We start from the raw sequence: 17,395 nt of genomic DNA, 5'->3' as shown, positions 1-17,395 counted from the left end.
TAAATTGTCTCTAGGATTCGGATAAACCGCGTGTTTTCAGAGCGTTGATATTGAGAAATGAAAGATGGTCACATTCAGCGCGAGGGATTGGGTGAAACCGAACTGACAAGCTCTTGCTTACCTCTCTTTCTCTGTGTGTGTAGTTTCCCAACTCCGTTCATGGGAAAATCAGCGGGAAAGACGACAAGGAAAAGGGGGGAAGAAAGGAAGGAACCAAAGAAAGACTGGGAACACACGCGCCTGGCTCTGCGGCTGCCGGCTCGGCGCTCCTCCGTCCTAGGTCGGGGACGCGTTAGGGAAAAAAGAGAAGGAAAGAGACTTCAAAAGATGCAAAGATGCGCTGATTTCCAAAAGCGACCAAAAAAGCCACCGGCGCTTTAAAAGTTAACTCCCTTCTCTGAATAACGAGCATTTGATCCGAGCACAACAAAAGGTGGCTTTTCAAGCTCACTGGCCAATGAGAGGGGCTAGTGGGCGGAGCCAGGACGCTCCAGGGGTTGGCTTACGGTGGGGTTTTCTTCGTGTATTTTTTTTAAACAAGCTTTTCCTCTCCCCCTCCTTCTCCTCCTCCTCCGCCTTAGTTTAATAAATTAATGCAGCAGGAAAGTCTGAGGATCCCGCGAATTCTGTCGAGGAGAAGATAAGGCAGAAAATGGACCTGATGGAAAAGCAGCCGAGAGACTTTTCGCTTTTTCTTCCTTTCCGATCCTAATGGGAGCCGAAGCCCATGAAACTTACCCTTAGCTTCCTTCCCCGCTTTAGTCATGAGCAATGGGACACCGTCCCTGCAGCAATAATAACTTATTCGCGTGGGATAGATCCCTGGAGGAAGAAATCAAGGGCACCAAAACATCGACCAGCGGGAAAACAACATCTCCGGAACAATGCAGCAAAATGCGGAGGATCGCGAATTCCTTTGGATATAATTGAGGGGGATAACCCTAAAAGACCGAGGAGATTAGCCCCCGGGTTTCTCCCCCCCCCCCCACATGGCCAATTTATTCTCGTGGCATTCTCCGTGGTCCAGACGCCCGGTGAGAGCGCTGGGGTTCCACTGAAAGAAAGGGAGCTCTTCTCTTCTTTGCAGGAATCTGGCTCGCTTCAACGAGGCTGTTTTAACACGGAGAGCAGCGCGGGAGTTTAGAGGCCAGTTTTTTTCTCTCCAAGGTGCTAGGACGCGGGGGAGGAGGGGGCGGTTTGCTGTCCAGGGTCCTGAATTCCCAGCGCCTCATCGGTCCGAGCTCAGCGTCTTCCTCTTTGCCCGGGCGTCTCTAACTACAAGGATTGTATAGAAAATTAACAAAGAGGAAATTTCCACCATTTTACTCAGTCTGGCATTTATTTATTATTATTACTGTTCTTATTTTGTTGCTAAGTGCCAATTTATTGTGCTGACTTGTGGACTACAAATCCATCCGATCTGAAAAAATGTGTAACCTCAATGCATTTGGAGTCTACCTTTGGGAGACCGTAGTATTCTTCAGGTAGGCTTTTTCCTAAACCACTCAGCTAGGGGTGCCTGGGTGTTGGAGATGCTATGCTGGATATGCTACGCTTGCCTTAGTTGAGATCTGTTTGCCAAAACATTTCCAGGCTCTTTGGGGATTCCCTCTTCATATCTTTCGTTCATCTTGTTTATTTGTTGATTGGAGTTATATGTTTTGTTTGTTTCTAATTATTTAATTCTGAATATACGGAGTTTTGACAGCTTTACGAGTTACTCGTAATTAGCACTGCATTCTCTGCCTGTAACCGCAGTGCTGAAAACATCGAGTACTCAGACTGGTAAGGAAGCGACAACTAGCGGTGGCAGCAAGCATTGCACGCATCCTACCACCAAACGAAATATTTCTCTTTCTGCCTTAAATCATAGAGTTGCTGGGTGACGGAGCTCATCATAAGTTTAAAAGTTTGGATTATGCTGTAGTTGTTTATTTACAATGGCACATTTTAAAATAATTGCTTTGTGTCAGGAGAATTTCTACAATTTCTCCTCTTGGGCTCCAGAAACCAAGCTGTACTGGTTCACTACAATATTTTTTTCAGAAACTTATGCAACTTCTACTTAGAATTAAGCCCCTTTTATTTCCATAGCATGTACAAGTGGATAATGCATAGAATATTGAAATCTCTGCATGTTTCTGATTAATCTGTCAACTGTATATGATTGAACTGGCAGCAGAGCCACATGGTTCTCAAAGAAGTTCCTGTTAAAGACACAGGGAGAAGACAAATATACTGTATGGGAATGAATATTATAATCTTATATTATGTAAATGTGAAGTGTCATCAGCTGGCATTTATGGACCTATATTTATTTCACACGCTGCAAGCTTCATCAATCTTACAAATCATTTGCTCCGCATGACTGGAACATTTCATCTTCCATGTGTTTTAGAGATGCAAAACGTGGTCATTTGATAAAGAATGCTGAATCACTGTATATATCTAGGTATATAGATAAACTACCCTTAACCAAATACCAAAAAATCTACAAAAAACACCTTCCTTCTTCCCTTCCTTCTTTTCCCATTAGTTTTTGAAAATTACTGAATTTTCTTCCAGTAATGTCAAGATCAGTGCTTTCCCAATTTTCTAATATAAAATATTTTAGATCTCTAGTAAGGAGTATATTGGTCATCTAAGAGGTCAATTTATCAAGAAAATCCACATTACCAAAGGGTACGCATACAGCATAAATTCTGCATTCAGTTACACTGCTGAAGTACTATTTACTTCAATAAGCTTTCGAGTGGCTTGTGTATGGAGTGTAATCTTAGTTTAGAACAAATATGTCCTATGCTTTAGCACCAATTCACCAAATCTTAATTGCTAGTCTTTTCTTTGATCCTGGCAATTCAAATCTCTATACAGTATAGCAAACCAATATTATTGGAATGCAGGTAACTTATGGGCAGCTTTAGCGAATATAATTATATATTAATAAGATTGCAATATTATTAAACTTTCTGAAAGCGTATTTTAAATTTGTCCACTAAGTATTAACAGGGACTTTGTCTTGTGGCAAATGCTTTATTTTACCAGCCAACAGAAAAGCAGGAAAAAGTATGCAGTTTTTCTCTCCTCGTTTTATTGACATATAAATTGCCTATCTTTTCTATGGAACACATGTGTAAAGAAGATTCATTTCAAAACCATCTGATAACAAACATTTGTTATCTTCCTTGAGCATTTTTGGTACCAGCCGTTACATTTTCCTATACCCCATATTTAGCCTAAACATATAATATACACATGCAGCAACTTTAATGTTGCTATGCTGCATAGAAGCCAGGCCTTTCAATTATGTCTGTATTGATGCTTTCCCAATAGTCATCCTGACATAAGAAATTTGAAGCAAATTCTGCAAAAGAATTCCAGAAGCAACAGCCTTCTAAAGAAGACATTGCTAATTTTCAACATGTTGCTTGTTTGTCACCCAAAATTCCAAGCCTATATTTTATTCACAAATCACTTTTTATACTTTAGAATTCTGGATTAAAGGAGATTTTGCAAACAATATGCACTGTGGAGAGATACTAAGCATGCAATTAGTCAGTCAGTAATCCAATTGTCCATAATGGAACAGAAATATGTACTTAATTAAAAGCACTGAATGACTTTTCAAAGCAGAGTTATTTGATACTGGAGTAAATGTCAGTATCACTTCAGTACATAGCCTATGAAAAATAAAAATAAAGGAAGGATGGGGAAATGTATGCATAAATTACATGAAAAAGAAAACTAGGCTTCTGGTTAAACATACAATATTCTGATAAGCCATTGCTAAATTAATAGGGATAAATAACATCTGGTGTGTGATTGTAAATATTGTGACATTCCCAATATAAAATTTGTTTGCGTTTTATTCAGAGCAATTCTGAAAGAATTTGCAGCTTATTCACAAGTGCCATTTAAATGAAACAATATATAATCAGTTTACATACCAATCTGTGTTGCCTTTAAAGCTTGAAACAGTTCCAACAAATACTTAGAATGGATTGTTGAGGTTAAAAAAAGAAAAGAAATAAACCAATTAATTTAGGTTGGATAAATCATTAGGTTTGTCTACCAACAATGTTGTATGTATGTACATCCCTGCAAAATCTGATTGTTTTTTAGCACACAAAAGCTTTGCTTTTTTCTGTCATTAAATGCAGTTTGTTAAAGCTGGTAAATATAATATAGAGCTATATATTACTGTATATGTGGATATATATGCATACACATGTATGTATATGTGAATATATGCATGCACACAAGCACACACATTTTCCTAAAGAAATAATTCCATTATGTTACTCCATTTAAGAAACAAGTCCACAGGGTGCATAGGCAAGAATGAACATGGGTTTATTGATATACCCATTGTTTTAAGGTTGACAACATTTTCTATATCTATTGAATTTTCAAGATTTTCAAAAATTATAGCAAAGCATAATCAATATCTAAGAAATAGTTTTACAGGACTACCTTTTTGAATATAACTTGGAATGTGCCTATATGATGATAATTATATTAACATTTTTGGCTGGTTTTTTAGTCTATTTCATTGGATTTGGTTTGATCTTGCCTTTTGGGACTGAAATAAAGTAAGTATAACTTTTTAAAAGTTAGCTTGATAGCTAGGTAAATTGACAAAACTAGGATTGCAGATAAAGTACTATCTGGGGCTATATTGTACTTCACATTTTAAATCAGGCTTTTTTGGAGAGGAGAGGAATTTGTGTTACCTAGAATGGTAGTGAGGTTTGCCAGGTTAATATACTGAAATGTTCTGGTAGCTTGATAAATGTGTTCAATGTGTTTAAGTTAGTATTTTTCTACATGTTGTCAGTTTTTATTGCAAAAACATGATCTAATGGGAATAGGAGAATATGTACAATTTATAGTTGTCTTTGACAAGCAAGTTAGAGTAGCAATGTTCCATCCCCTATTTTAAAAAATCTTACATTTTTAAAAAGCTAGAGTCACAAAAAATGTAATATTGGATCACAAAATTAAAAGGGAGATTCCATTTCAAATTTCTGTTCTTTTCATTTTTCCTCAGCAATGCCAGATAATACCGAAGTGAAAGGGTTTGCTTCACTCTAAAAACCGTAACTTTTGTCAGAAAGTTATTTTTAAACGCTTTAGACATTTATAGGAGTAGCTATTTCTGTTCAAAAATGTGATGTCCCTTCATCAGGGATCAAGTTAAGATGGCTGTCATGACCATGTGATCAAAGTCCCACTCCTTTTTTTAAACGTGTGTATCTGCCATCTTGATAAAGAGGCCCAATGCCTGTTTATCAGACTAGAATCCCCTGATTAACACTGATTAGTAGCATGAAAGAATAACATAATGTGTAAAAATACACATAATGTGCATCTTCTTTTTTTAAAGGAAGTTTTATGGATAATATGCTCTCTACTTGTAAAGAAAATATTTATTTTAAGGATCATATATATAGTATAATAGAACAGCGGTAGAACAGCAATATCCGACTGATAATAGGTTACAATGTCGCATTGGCTTCTTCTCACCGGATTCATCAGCAAAGCATTTAAGAACCCTTTTGACATTTTTCGAGTAATGCAAGAAATGAAATTCAAGAAATTCTTCAAACCAAGCTTGGGAATGACATTATCCCTAGATTGCCATATTAATCACAAAGCATCATGGTGATACTTCATATAATCATGACGTATTTCTATTTCAATTGCTGTTCGGTTTCTGAAAGATGTAGAAACGGTCAACCAATTCATTGGAAAAGCTTATTGAAATTCTCCCATTCTTTTTCCCCCCAGCAGCAATCCATTTTACTGACTCTAGTATATTTACAGGCCTAACACTGCACTGCAATTCAAATGTTGGCACCAAAAGCTAAGTAAATGATAGTTCTTCTTGAAGAACTGTTTTTAGTTAAATATTAGTCATTTCAAAGCAAATGCCCAAAGCGCCTTTATAAAAGGTAATGGCAATTTATAAATAAAAAATAAGGATTTCTACTCCATCCTGCTGCATGGTACATCAAAAAATAAAATATTAGATATTGAGCCAAATGCTAATTTTTGAAGCATCAGTATAAAGTCTTATATTTCTTCAAATCTTTCACCATCCAAAATAATCGTAAATAAACAATCCAGCAAGCTTCAATTTGTAGATTTTTCTAGTTAGATAATCAAACCTTTAGCCATATGTATAGTTCGGTGAGAATATATCCAGTTAGATTTATGGGCCTTGCTTAGGAGTAAAGGTTTAGTTGCCTTTAATGATAGAATATATTCCTTAGCTGTATTTGCTTTCACTGCAAACCAGGAATTATAACTGAAAGGGTTTTATTTCCCAAGATATGCTAAACATTAAAGTTGCAAATAGAATTTTATGTATGCTTTTTTGGAAATTAACTTCTAAGCTTCCTAGGATTGCAACTATTTTGTATAATTTTTACACTAGCTATGATTCAAGGAACCTAGACAAATTAGCATTATAATGTACCAAAAAGTATGGATGTACCATGTATGTAATTTGTATTAGGTAGGATACCTAAAGAATTACTTTTGATTCTATTTTCTGAAATTTCACTAGATGTAAACCTGTAGATGCTGCACATTTTACATATATCTGCAATGAGAAACCAGCATTTGCAAGACAAACACTACAAAAAAGCAAACTGAAGTTTATTAGCACTGAGAACACTTAATTAACTTATTTTACACCTTTCTTTTTTCCCCGTATAAGATCCATAGTTCTGTTAAGTATTCATAACTGCCAGGTTAAAACTGTAGAGATGTAGAGATTTTGCATAAAATTGTATTAACATGCTAGTCCACTGAAAAATTATATAGACCACCATTTTCCAAAGATCTGTTGTGCACTTATTGGTGCCTGCATCAATATACAAACATGATTTGTGAAATTGTTAGAAATCATGTCTTGGAAAATGAATGTTCTTAAGACAAATTAATCACTGAATATTTGCCATTAATGAATTCTAGGCTTTAGTGTGTCTTGCTCTCCTGAAGCTTGCACACTAAACTTCATCCCATATATTTGTTGATTTTATTATCTCATCAAAAATATCAGCAAAGTCCTCTATGTGCTGTCCCCAAAATCAATGTCTTATGCGGAAAGAAATACAACAGCTTAATAACTATAGAAAATAAGCCAAAAACCAATCTAGTGATTTTGACTAAAACATTTGAATATTGTGAAAATAAAGACTATGCCCACTTATTCAACTCGTACCAGAATTTTCTTCTTCAAAATTACAGCACTAATATGTTCTGGGAAAGTGTAATTGAGAAGGAAGGAAAGTGTTCTTTACTAATGCAGAGCAAAATGTGTTATGTACAGACCGTTACTTGTTCAGGATTTTGCACTGGGTAAGCTGCTCACATAGCGCTAAAGCATTACAGCATGTAAATATGTTATCTTGGCAGCAAGTAAAACTGCTTTGGTGCAAAGACATCTTGTTTGAAAACAAATGCTCTATGCTTTGCAAATCTCTTTAACAACACACAAGGTTTAATATTTGTAGAACCTCAGAAATCTGGAAAGTATGTGCGTCTTTCCATACAAACAGACATATCATCCACCTCATTCTCAGAAAAGGAAGAAGGGTGGGTGAACAGTAAGCATTTGCTGATATGAAGATCATCACATATGAGGACAGTGTTTTTTGCAGTGCCATTCATCATTGCCTGGTGCCTTGAGGTGGAAACTGGAAGTAGCAACCCAAAATGCATAGAAATCAAATTAATCTCTAAATACGCTCTACATTTTTTTTGTATTAATAACAGCTTTCAAATATTGGCATAAATCTACCCCTATTTTTTAATCAAGAGAGTTATGAATGGACTCTAATTGAAGGCCCTTTCGGTTACATTTTAGTTGCACTTTCATTGTGCTGTTTTTGTTTATAGTTTTACATTTGTGCATTTTTTGATGATATTCTTAGTTGTGTTTTATCATGCTCAAATGAAAAAAATCAGTTATAAAATTCAAAAACAAGCAAGCAAGCAAATGGGAAATTGTAATTGTTGTGTCCTGCCCAACAGTGGTTCTTATGCTTTTCTTATAAATGCCCCCGCTCTAGTTACTGTGGAAAGAAAAATGTAAGTGTTGCTACAGAAACCACTGTTTATTCAATGACCCCAAAGGGGAAAGGGAGGCTAGATGAGAACATTTGCACAAGAGGAAACTGATTCCATCTTGGAAGAAGAAATAATACATTTTGAGGTCAAGTATTCTAGATGAAAATTTTAGGATCACATCGCTGTCTGTAGCCTGATGTCAAGATGCTTCAGCATATTTAATATATTAAATAAATTTAATAAATCAAACTAGAAGATATGCTGATGGATTCTTCAGATCAAATGCAAAATCACTTCCCTATTCAAATTTCATTCCTTTTTTGCCAAAAGCTCAGACAAATATTCACATTAAATCAGATCTCTGAAATCTTAAGGCCTTTTAAGACTTTCTTGTGTCCAATATGTTACAATTGGAGGTAGAGGAAATTGGGTAAACTTTGGAAGTATCAATTCAATAACAAAACCAAGAGGTTCTTTTATATATCATTAAGTGGATTTAAGGTCACAAAAAGGTTTTAGTCTTTAATTTTCTTTTTAAAAACTAGGCATGACCATCAGATGTTTTCTTCTGCACTCTCCCTCATCAGTGGACCTAAACGGGGTTATCTAACTGCTATCACAGCAGCCAAGTAATAGAAAGGGGACAGAAAGAGAACGCTGTCAGCAACAGCCATTTTATTTCAAATGAAGTCCAAGACGGATGTTCTGCTGTGAACACTGAAAGGAATTCAAAAGACTAGTTCCATTCCTTCAATAATAATAATAATAATAATAAATAATAATAAAATTTTATTTGTTAGCCGCACCCTCTCCCGAAGGACTCAAGATGGCTCAGTGGGCTGAGTGGAGACAAGAATCAGTAAATTCACACATTCAATTTTTTTTGGGGGGGGGGGTATTGTTTATTTTGTCCCACCAATTGCTGAGACCATGCCATTTATTTAAAGCACACAAAAACTTCACTAAATCACTGACTGATGAATAATTCCGTGGGTTCCTCTGTTTTATACATTCCAACATCAATCAAATATGAATATAATATTACCATAAAATCAACAGTATATGGATTATTTCAAGGATATGTGCCAGGATGAATTGGATATCAAAGCAGCTGTATTTGTTATGTGATTTCATGAACTCAAAAGCAAAGATTATGCATGCCAGAAATGATGACTGTTCAATATACAGTGAAATATAGATAAAATCCACTGCTTAGAAAAAGTACGACTCTTATCCAACTTTAATAAATGATTACACTCCCCTATTTTCATTTTAAAAAATCTATTACAAGCTGCCACATTCATGTGGATATGTTATTAAAATGAAGAAATACAGTCATAATAATATCAGATAAGTAAGAGGGGGGATCAAGGGGCATACCCACACTAGAATGCAGTAAATGAAATTCTTGCTATTTATTTGAGTGACTGCAGTTCCCAGAATTTGCAATAGTGAAGTATTATCTGCAGATATTTCAGATTTCAGATGCCATGATTCTCCAGCCAGAAATGACCAATACATCTGGATAGTCACAGCTTAAGAAAATCTACAGTAACAAATATGCTTGATTATCCAAAAATGATATACTGTAAAATAATAGCAATACAGGACTTCACTTAATAGTGCCTTTCTATACATTGTGTTATAAAAGTAATTCATTTCCTACTTCATGGAAATTTGATAGTAAAGACAAGCCCACTGTGCTTCATATACATATACAACCTTCCTTGGCATAAGTTTCTTCAAAACCTATTTTTTCAAACATGTCAGAAACAAACCGGAAAAGCAATCATTGGTTGTTGGGCCACATCCCAGTTCATTTTTCTTTCCTTGTTTAGCACCTCTGAAGCTTGTAAGCAGCATAAAATTAAATCAGAATAAGCCACAAATGTAATCCCGTTCACACATTTTGCTAAGCCACCACTGTAGTTAGTGAGCCAGCGGCAAATTGAGTTTAAAGCAAATGTTTACTATCTTAAAACAAATTAAAGTTTATTTTGTGATGCCGTTCACACATCATGCTGAGTGAGAAAAAAAGGCTATTGTATAGTTTAGTGTAATGTTACAGCACAGTGATCATCTCTAATTGCCTATATGATTTTTGGGCTCAGTCCTCTGGAAAGCCACTGATAGGAAGCTTAATTACTAAAGTTCATTTTTCCTTATATTTTTTTTTAAAAGAAGAGTCGAGTCACAGACCATCTATATATATAAATTTCAAAGTGGATCCCATTCACAGTGATACCAAAAAGCAAGACAAGAACAAAAACTAGCTTGAGTTAAAGTAAAAACTGCATAAAGAGCAAAACTTTTACCCTAAATGAACACATAATATGGCACAGAGCATAGAGACAGTTTCTAATTAATGCAATGGTCAGTTGCCTCCTATCAAGGTGATGACAACAGAGCTCTCCCTGTATGGGCACGTTCATTAGAGAAATGAGAGAATAGCCAGGTGGCAGCAGCACTTAAGTTGATGTGGGACAGAAAGGACATCATTAATTATGGGCCTGGGATTTGGAAAAGCCAGACTCCTCTAGCAGGCGGTTTAGAGCAGTTGATAGCAAGAGCCTTGCTCCTATGAAAAGGCTTTCTTTCCTCTGGCCTTATGATATTAAGTCACCTTCGGATTATCGGCCTCTGTTACAACTACTGGTTGCCTTATTGGGTTTGGGCTCTTTTGTGGGTTTCCAAGAAGCTTTAGCAGGAAGAGGCGATAGGCGATGGGAGGCTCCATTGGCACAAGCAACTTGCTGCAGTCTCCAGCAGAGAGCTTCGTGCTCTTCTTTTCCAGGGTTTCAGTTTTGTAATGGTTTCCTGCCGCAACAGCAGCAATAACTGTTCCAGGCAAGGACAATTTGACATCTGCTATCAGAGAGCGCTTGCCCTCTCCCTCTGCCCTTGGCATGCATGGCCAGGGTGTCATGCCAGGATGGGACATCTGCACAGCATCTTCCTGGGGGGCCCAAGTGCTTTTTTTTCCCCCTCAATTGAGCCCTTTTCTCAAATGCACAAAGACTTCGCCTAGTGCCTGTTTTGGCCGACAAGCAGCTGCAGCTAGCTAAAACAGGAAAGGAAGACAGCTCGAGTCATTTCGGTACGTGCATTCTCATGCTGCTCAGGATGTGGATTCAGCAAATGAGCTTTTTCAACCATAAATGTGAAGTAGCGCCCCACCGTAGCTTAATTTGCCATTGTAAAAGCATCCTATCTGTGATTTTTTTTAGGGGGGATCCTATGCCATTTTGGGACTGCAGATTAGTATTTATGTGGTATTCCTGCGCATTTCCTTCCTCCTTGCAGGTCATTTATCTTCAATGGTCCCCGCCATCTGTAAACTGACATCATTTACTTATGCTTCATATAGAATTCAGCATCACGCATCCTCAAGGACTCTGACTTCAGGACTAAATATATTGGCTCAGGCATCCATGAAGTCCCAAATATGAGTCAGCAAATATGACTTCCCAAAACCCCTTCTTTCAGGTTTTACATCTGTGAAATAGATAAATGTGGATTTTTTTCCCCTTTTTGACACAAAGGCATATTTAATTTTCTCTAGGCATGTGCATGTTATGTGTATGTGTTAAAACTGTGGGGACATCAATAGAGGGAGGGTAGCTGAGATGCCCCCAAAAAACTCCTTTATAGTTACAGAAGGCTATTAATTCAAAGGCAGCACGCAACACACCCCAAAGCATTTCAAAATCTGCCTGGCTTGTTTTTAATTGAATTGCATACAAATACAAGCTACCCTCTCTATTTTTAATATTTAACCTCTTATTCAAAAAAAAATGTGTGTATTAAAGTCTATTGTTATTTATGATGCAGAAGCCAAACTAGGTCTGAAGCAATGCTAATACAAAATGTAGAAACAACACCCTGGAGAAAGTTTGAATGGACACCAACCCTTGCTTCAAAGTGTACGCAAAATGCTTTATGCAGAAGCCTCTAGAGATTAAAGCTGTCAGTTTTTTGAAAATATTGAATTAAAAAATGCAGACAAGGTGGGAGAGATGTGGGTGAATGGGAGAGGCCCAAAAAGATTGTGCAGGATGGGCTCAAGCTTCTAGATTTTAAAAAAAGGATAGACAGGGGAAGGAAGAAAAAAAATCTGACAAGCATAAGTGAATTAGGGGGAAAATAAGAGGAAACATATGTTGGATAGGAAGAGGGAGGAGGGAAGAGGAGGCTTAAAAACCAAAGCAGCTGCAAATATTTTGAGATCAAGTTAGCTAGGACTGTTTGTCAGATATTATTTTATTTCAAAGAGGGGAACAGAGATCCCTTTCTTTTCCCCCAGAAATAAGGCAGGTTGCCCATTCAGATATCTTTATGCAGCCTGCCTCCCTCCATGTTTTTTAAACTGTGGATCCATTCTTCAAAGGAATTTCCCCAGGAACTATCAGAATGCTGGTGTTTTAACATCATTTTAAAGCAACTTTACAAACAAATGTGATACAGATCTCTCCCTGGAGCATTATGGTCTCTCTTGCAATTGTGTGATTCTTCTTCTGGTTAGAACATGTATTTCTGGATTTATTTTTGCATCTCATGAGTCTGGAACTTCCAGCATTTATTATACCAAAGTTCTTCATATCAGCTTCTTCCATCCTGGTATTTTCATGAGTCAGAACTGTCAATCTCAAGGTAGCCATGCTAGCCAGGAATACTTTGATCCATACTATATAATTACAAGTGGAAGGAACTAAATTGGGAGAAAACTGCTATGTTGGCCATGATCTATGATTTCCATCTTTTGCGGTCTTAACCCTATTGAAAATTGTACTTCCACATTGGAGATTAGCATTTAAGGTCTCCAAGCACATATCTCTATTGGAAATTGGGAGCTTTAAACTAATCCATTTTATTAATAATTCCCATAATTTTGAAAGAAGAGCCATATAATATACTTAGGGCTTTAAAAAAAAGATGCTTACACTACCAACTGCCATTCTTCTATATGTATTCATATTTAGCTGGCATTCATGCAAAAGCTTTATTGAACTAAACAAGCCACAAGGATTACATAAACTGCAGCAGCTGTATGTACAATCTCCTCAAGCAAACACCTCCTGGTCAGCAGCTTTGCAGTGTCCTTTTGTGTTCTCACTGTCTTCATGTGAAAATAACTTGCACAGACAAACAGGCCATAAGTATGCTTAAGGTCACAGCAGAGTAGACATCTTCATCTGTTGCTGGATTGTTTCTGAATTTATCTCTGTCTTGGAAAAGAGAATAGCTAGATGAGACTTGAAATATTACAGCAATTAGTAATCCTGGTAAAGAGATATTTACTGACAGTGAAGACTACGTAGCATCTTTGCATCACTCATTTCATCTCCTGTAGCTCAGGTCTATTTGTAGATTAGAATGTACTAAGGAAAGGAAGTCCTGATTTTTTTGCTTTTATATGCCTGATTAATCTTGTACTAGAAGAATAACTTATTTATCTGATCAATTTGTGATGTATTCAGCTGTCAAAAATAGCTACTCTATTAAAAAAAAAACCACTGCCTAGAATCTGGCACGTACATTGGCATGTATAGAACAAGTCAATTATATGCCAAATTCAGTGGCATTTACTGTTTAATTTATAAGTGGAGTATAATTTTAGCTTATATTAGTCATATAGTGGAAGAACTTCATCCATAGACTGTAATAAAAATAGTATATTTTAATGTAAATTTTCAAAATCATTCAGTTAAAGGCAGTGAGTATTTCCAATTTAGGAATGCTAGCTTCTGTACATACAATGCTTGACATCTGCAAAGGATATTTTCCATACCTCCATGCAATCAATTCATAGGAGTTCTTGGAAAAGCATATGAATGCAGTTTATATTCACAAGTTTTCTTTTTCCTTTTTTAAAGATATACAGTAAAAATATTGTGTTGGAATGTAATAGTTGCCTACTTTGATGTACTTTGACCCTGTGGATTATAGATTAAAATTTAGGGTTTTTTCAGTAAGACTACATTAAGTCAATATTATGATATAAACCATGGATTTGACCAAATAGAAGTCTCAAGTTCTGCTACGTACCTAAAAATATTTGAGAGAAGTGGGAAATCTATCTATTCTCAACTGACAGAACTAGCCATAATTATACATTCGATTAATACAGAATCATAGAATTCCCAGGCATTCCACAAAAGTCATTTAGTTCACAATTTCAGCAACATTAAGAGATCCACCTTGCTTGGTGGATGAATAAATCATATATCATCCCAGATAGTAGGCTGCCTAGCCTCCACTTGAACACATCCAGTGAAGAGTAGAAGCCTATTTCCTCTGTTTTCCTCAGTTTCCCAAAAATGTCTCTCACAGTTAAGACCTTCTCAGCTTGAATCTGCTCTTCTGTCTTCTGATTCCATAATTCTGTGTTCTGGATTGTCAGACAATAGTCTCAATCCTCTTCTGTCCTAGTATTTGAACCTATTCACATCCCTATTCAAGTCATCTACCCAATTCCCTTCATTCCCTCTTTTTTTCAATCATTGTTTTCAGTATAGGGCCAGAGAAATGTTACTTCCACTGATATGGAAATTATAGTTTTGATAATGCTGGCTGAAATTGCATTTATTTTATTTATTTTTTATTTTTTTTTGCAGACATGCCACATTCCTGATACATACTTAGTTTACAAAATGACTGTCCCAAGATTGTTAAAGGTACAATTGAGCACCAGATGGCTATAGTGGTTAAGGCATCACTCCAGACTAGAAATTGAGAGTCCAACTTTGGATCAGTCACTCTCTCTCAGTCCTAGGAAGAAGGCAATGGCAAACCACGTCTGAAAACTGCAGGGCTTGTCCAGGTAGTCAACAGGAATCAACCCTGATTCAAAGGAGCAACAAAAGAAAAAAGAAAAACGAAGCCTGCGCACTTGATTTTTTAATTTCTTAATATTCTTTAGATCATTTAGTTCAACTATTTTCAGCCCATTTCTCTAACCTATCAAGATCATTTTGAATCTTACTTCTGTCTTCTATTTAGAAGACTGATTTAGATATCCCATCCAATTTGGCATCTGTAAATTTTCTCTAGCCATTTGTTCATATAGATGCTAATCTATCTCAGCAAGGTGGGAAGGAACAGGCTCTACCCACAACTACCAAAGTCATATGTGAATAAACTAAGAAAAATTCACATAAAATATGAATTAGTCCTCATTTAACCATCTTCTCCAAAGTAATTGAAATAATGACATTGAATCAGCAGTTATATCCATCCCTACTATGAGAATGTCTGAATTAAGTAGGACTGTATGTGCCCAGCTCTTTATGTGCTTCCTTCCACACATGTCAAGATCCCGATAGCACAGTGTCCCAAATAAGGTTTAAATATCTCCGTTTCCCAATGGTATCAGATACATCAGTCAAAGAGAACTAATTAGAATACATTACCATTCACATTTTAAGGTGCATTAAAGGGTTCATACAGAAGAAAAACAAGGAGACTTAAGAAATGTGTGATCTTGCTAGGACTTGCCAAGAATAGCAACAGTGGGTGCTGAATATCCAACTGAGTCCGAAACACTTGCAGTGCAGATAGGAGAGCAGTCGTAACAATAAAACTGAAAATAGCAGCCGACATGCACCCTGGTGGTACAGTGGTTAGAATGCAGTATTGCAGGCAAACTCCACCAGTACCCTGGAGTTTGTTCTTAATGGAGTTCAAAGTTGACTCAGCCTTCCATCCTTCTGAGGTCGGTAAAATGAGGACCATATTGTTGGAGGCAATATGCTAACATTGTAAACTGCCCAAAGTACTATGGGGCGATATATAAATTTAAGTGCTACTGCTATGCACCCGAATCTAAAGATTTATTTCTGAAATGGTAGCTGGAATCACTGAGCTACATAATATCAAGTGGAAATAATAAGCTCTTTGATAGTTAGAGGACAGGTGACGGAGTGATAATGCTCTTCATCAGAGGATTTCTCCATGAAGATGTTCCATTTCTTAACAAGATAGCTGATAATATCTGAAAGGCCATGGCATATTTAAAGATCAGTAAACAAGAAGCACTTGTTGGAACCCAAAGGGGCTTTCCCCCAAAAGGCAACTGGACTTCCTTGGTTTTTCTTTGAAAACATTTTGCTTTCCATCTAAGAAGTTTCTGCAGTTCATAACTGAAGAAGCTTCTTGGATGAGAAGTGAAAGATCTCCAAAGAAAAAAGCAAGAAAGTCCAGTTGCCTTTTGGAAAAAAAAAACCTTTGGGACAACCATGGCTTGGATGATTCAAAATCTCTATAGACAATTGTTGGAAGTGGGATCCACTACTCTATTTGTTAATCATACAATTTGTAAGTATGATGTTTAAATTAATTAGTACTCGCGTCAGTAGGCATTGCCCAGCAACCAATCAGCGAGTATGACATATATTCTATTTCCTGTCATTCTCCAACATTTCTATTCTTTTTGTCAAACAAGGAAAATTATAACCCAGTGGATTCCATTAGCTCATTAGCTGAAGCAGTTCCCCACTGCCTACTCCTAAAAGATTGGCTGGATGGAAAGATCATTAGATTTTATACCAAGGGGGGGGGGATCTATTACTAGGGCATTTGGTTAATCAATTAAAAATTCACCTTAAAATGGGGCTTAAAACCATCTATGAAAAATAATATTAAGGTCTTAGAGCATTTTCATAGCATCATCCAGCTGTCATTGAAGCAATGCAAAATCTTGCAACATTTCAGTAACAATGATGGTTGGATGAATCTAGAAGGCATTATGGTTATTTCCACTCTAGTAGCTTATAGCATCTTCATAGCACAGCACAGCCATTATTAATAAGAAATAAAGCTTGTCTGCCTTACTTTTATTTGGGAGGGGGATGATAGTTGGGTAACTTTAGAAGATACTATAAATTGCTAGTGCAAAACTGACTTATAAGTCTCTAGTAGGAAAATGTCCTTTAGGAACTTATCAAAGCACTGTAAAGTACTTGGACTTACACTGATTTTAGACAGCTGAAGCATGTGCTTACATCACTTTTGTGAAATCAAGGAACTTTAAAATGATTGATTTTGTCCCTGGCTTTTTACATGATTTTTTTTTCTCCTGGTTATAGTGCCGTTTATAAATTTGACCAGATGGTAAACCTTCTATGCCTTCTTTATCATAAATACCTCTTGGCAACCAATCCAAGCAATACCTGTTAATGGAAAATAAAATTTATTGACAATAACCATCATAATATCAAGTTATGGGAATTCAAGCTTGAAATGGATAGCTGAAAAATATAAGTGGGTTTCCTTCCATTATTTTTGTAATAGAAAAAAAAGAAAGAGATACTTTTTATCT

The 17,395-nt window shown here is 36.4% G+C and overlaps 1 protein-coding gene across 2 annotated transcripts in view; it reads left to right on the top strand.

Moving 5' to 3' along the window:
- Positions 1–1,428: 1,428 nt before the first annotated feature.
- GLRA1 (glycine receptor alpha 1) overlaps positions 1,429–17,395 on the top strand; it is a gene marked incomplete at both ends in the record, with an annotated part of 83,347 nt that continues 67,380 nt past the window's right edge. For both annotated transcript variants that reach the window (XM_081962346.1, XM_081962345.1), the window contains one exon: positions 1,429–1,484. In XM_081962346.1, the coding sequence (XP_081818472.1) occupies positions 1,429–1,484 (56 nt within the window). The remainder of the gene's footprint in view (positions 1,485–17,395) is intronic.

The sequence above is a fragment of the Natrix helvetica genome (assembly GCF_964273705.1).
Source record: "Natrix helvetica genome assembly, chromosome: 1".
Classification (NCBI taxonomy): Eukaryota; Metazoa; Chordata; class Lepidosauria; order Squamata; family Natricidae; genus Natrix; species Natrix helvetica.
This window is presented reverse-complemented; position numbering and strand designations above follow the sequence as displayed.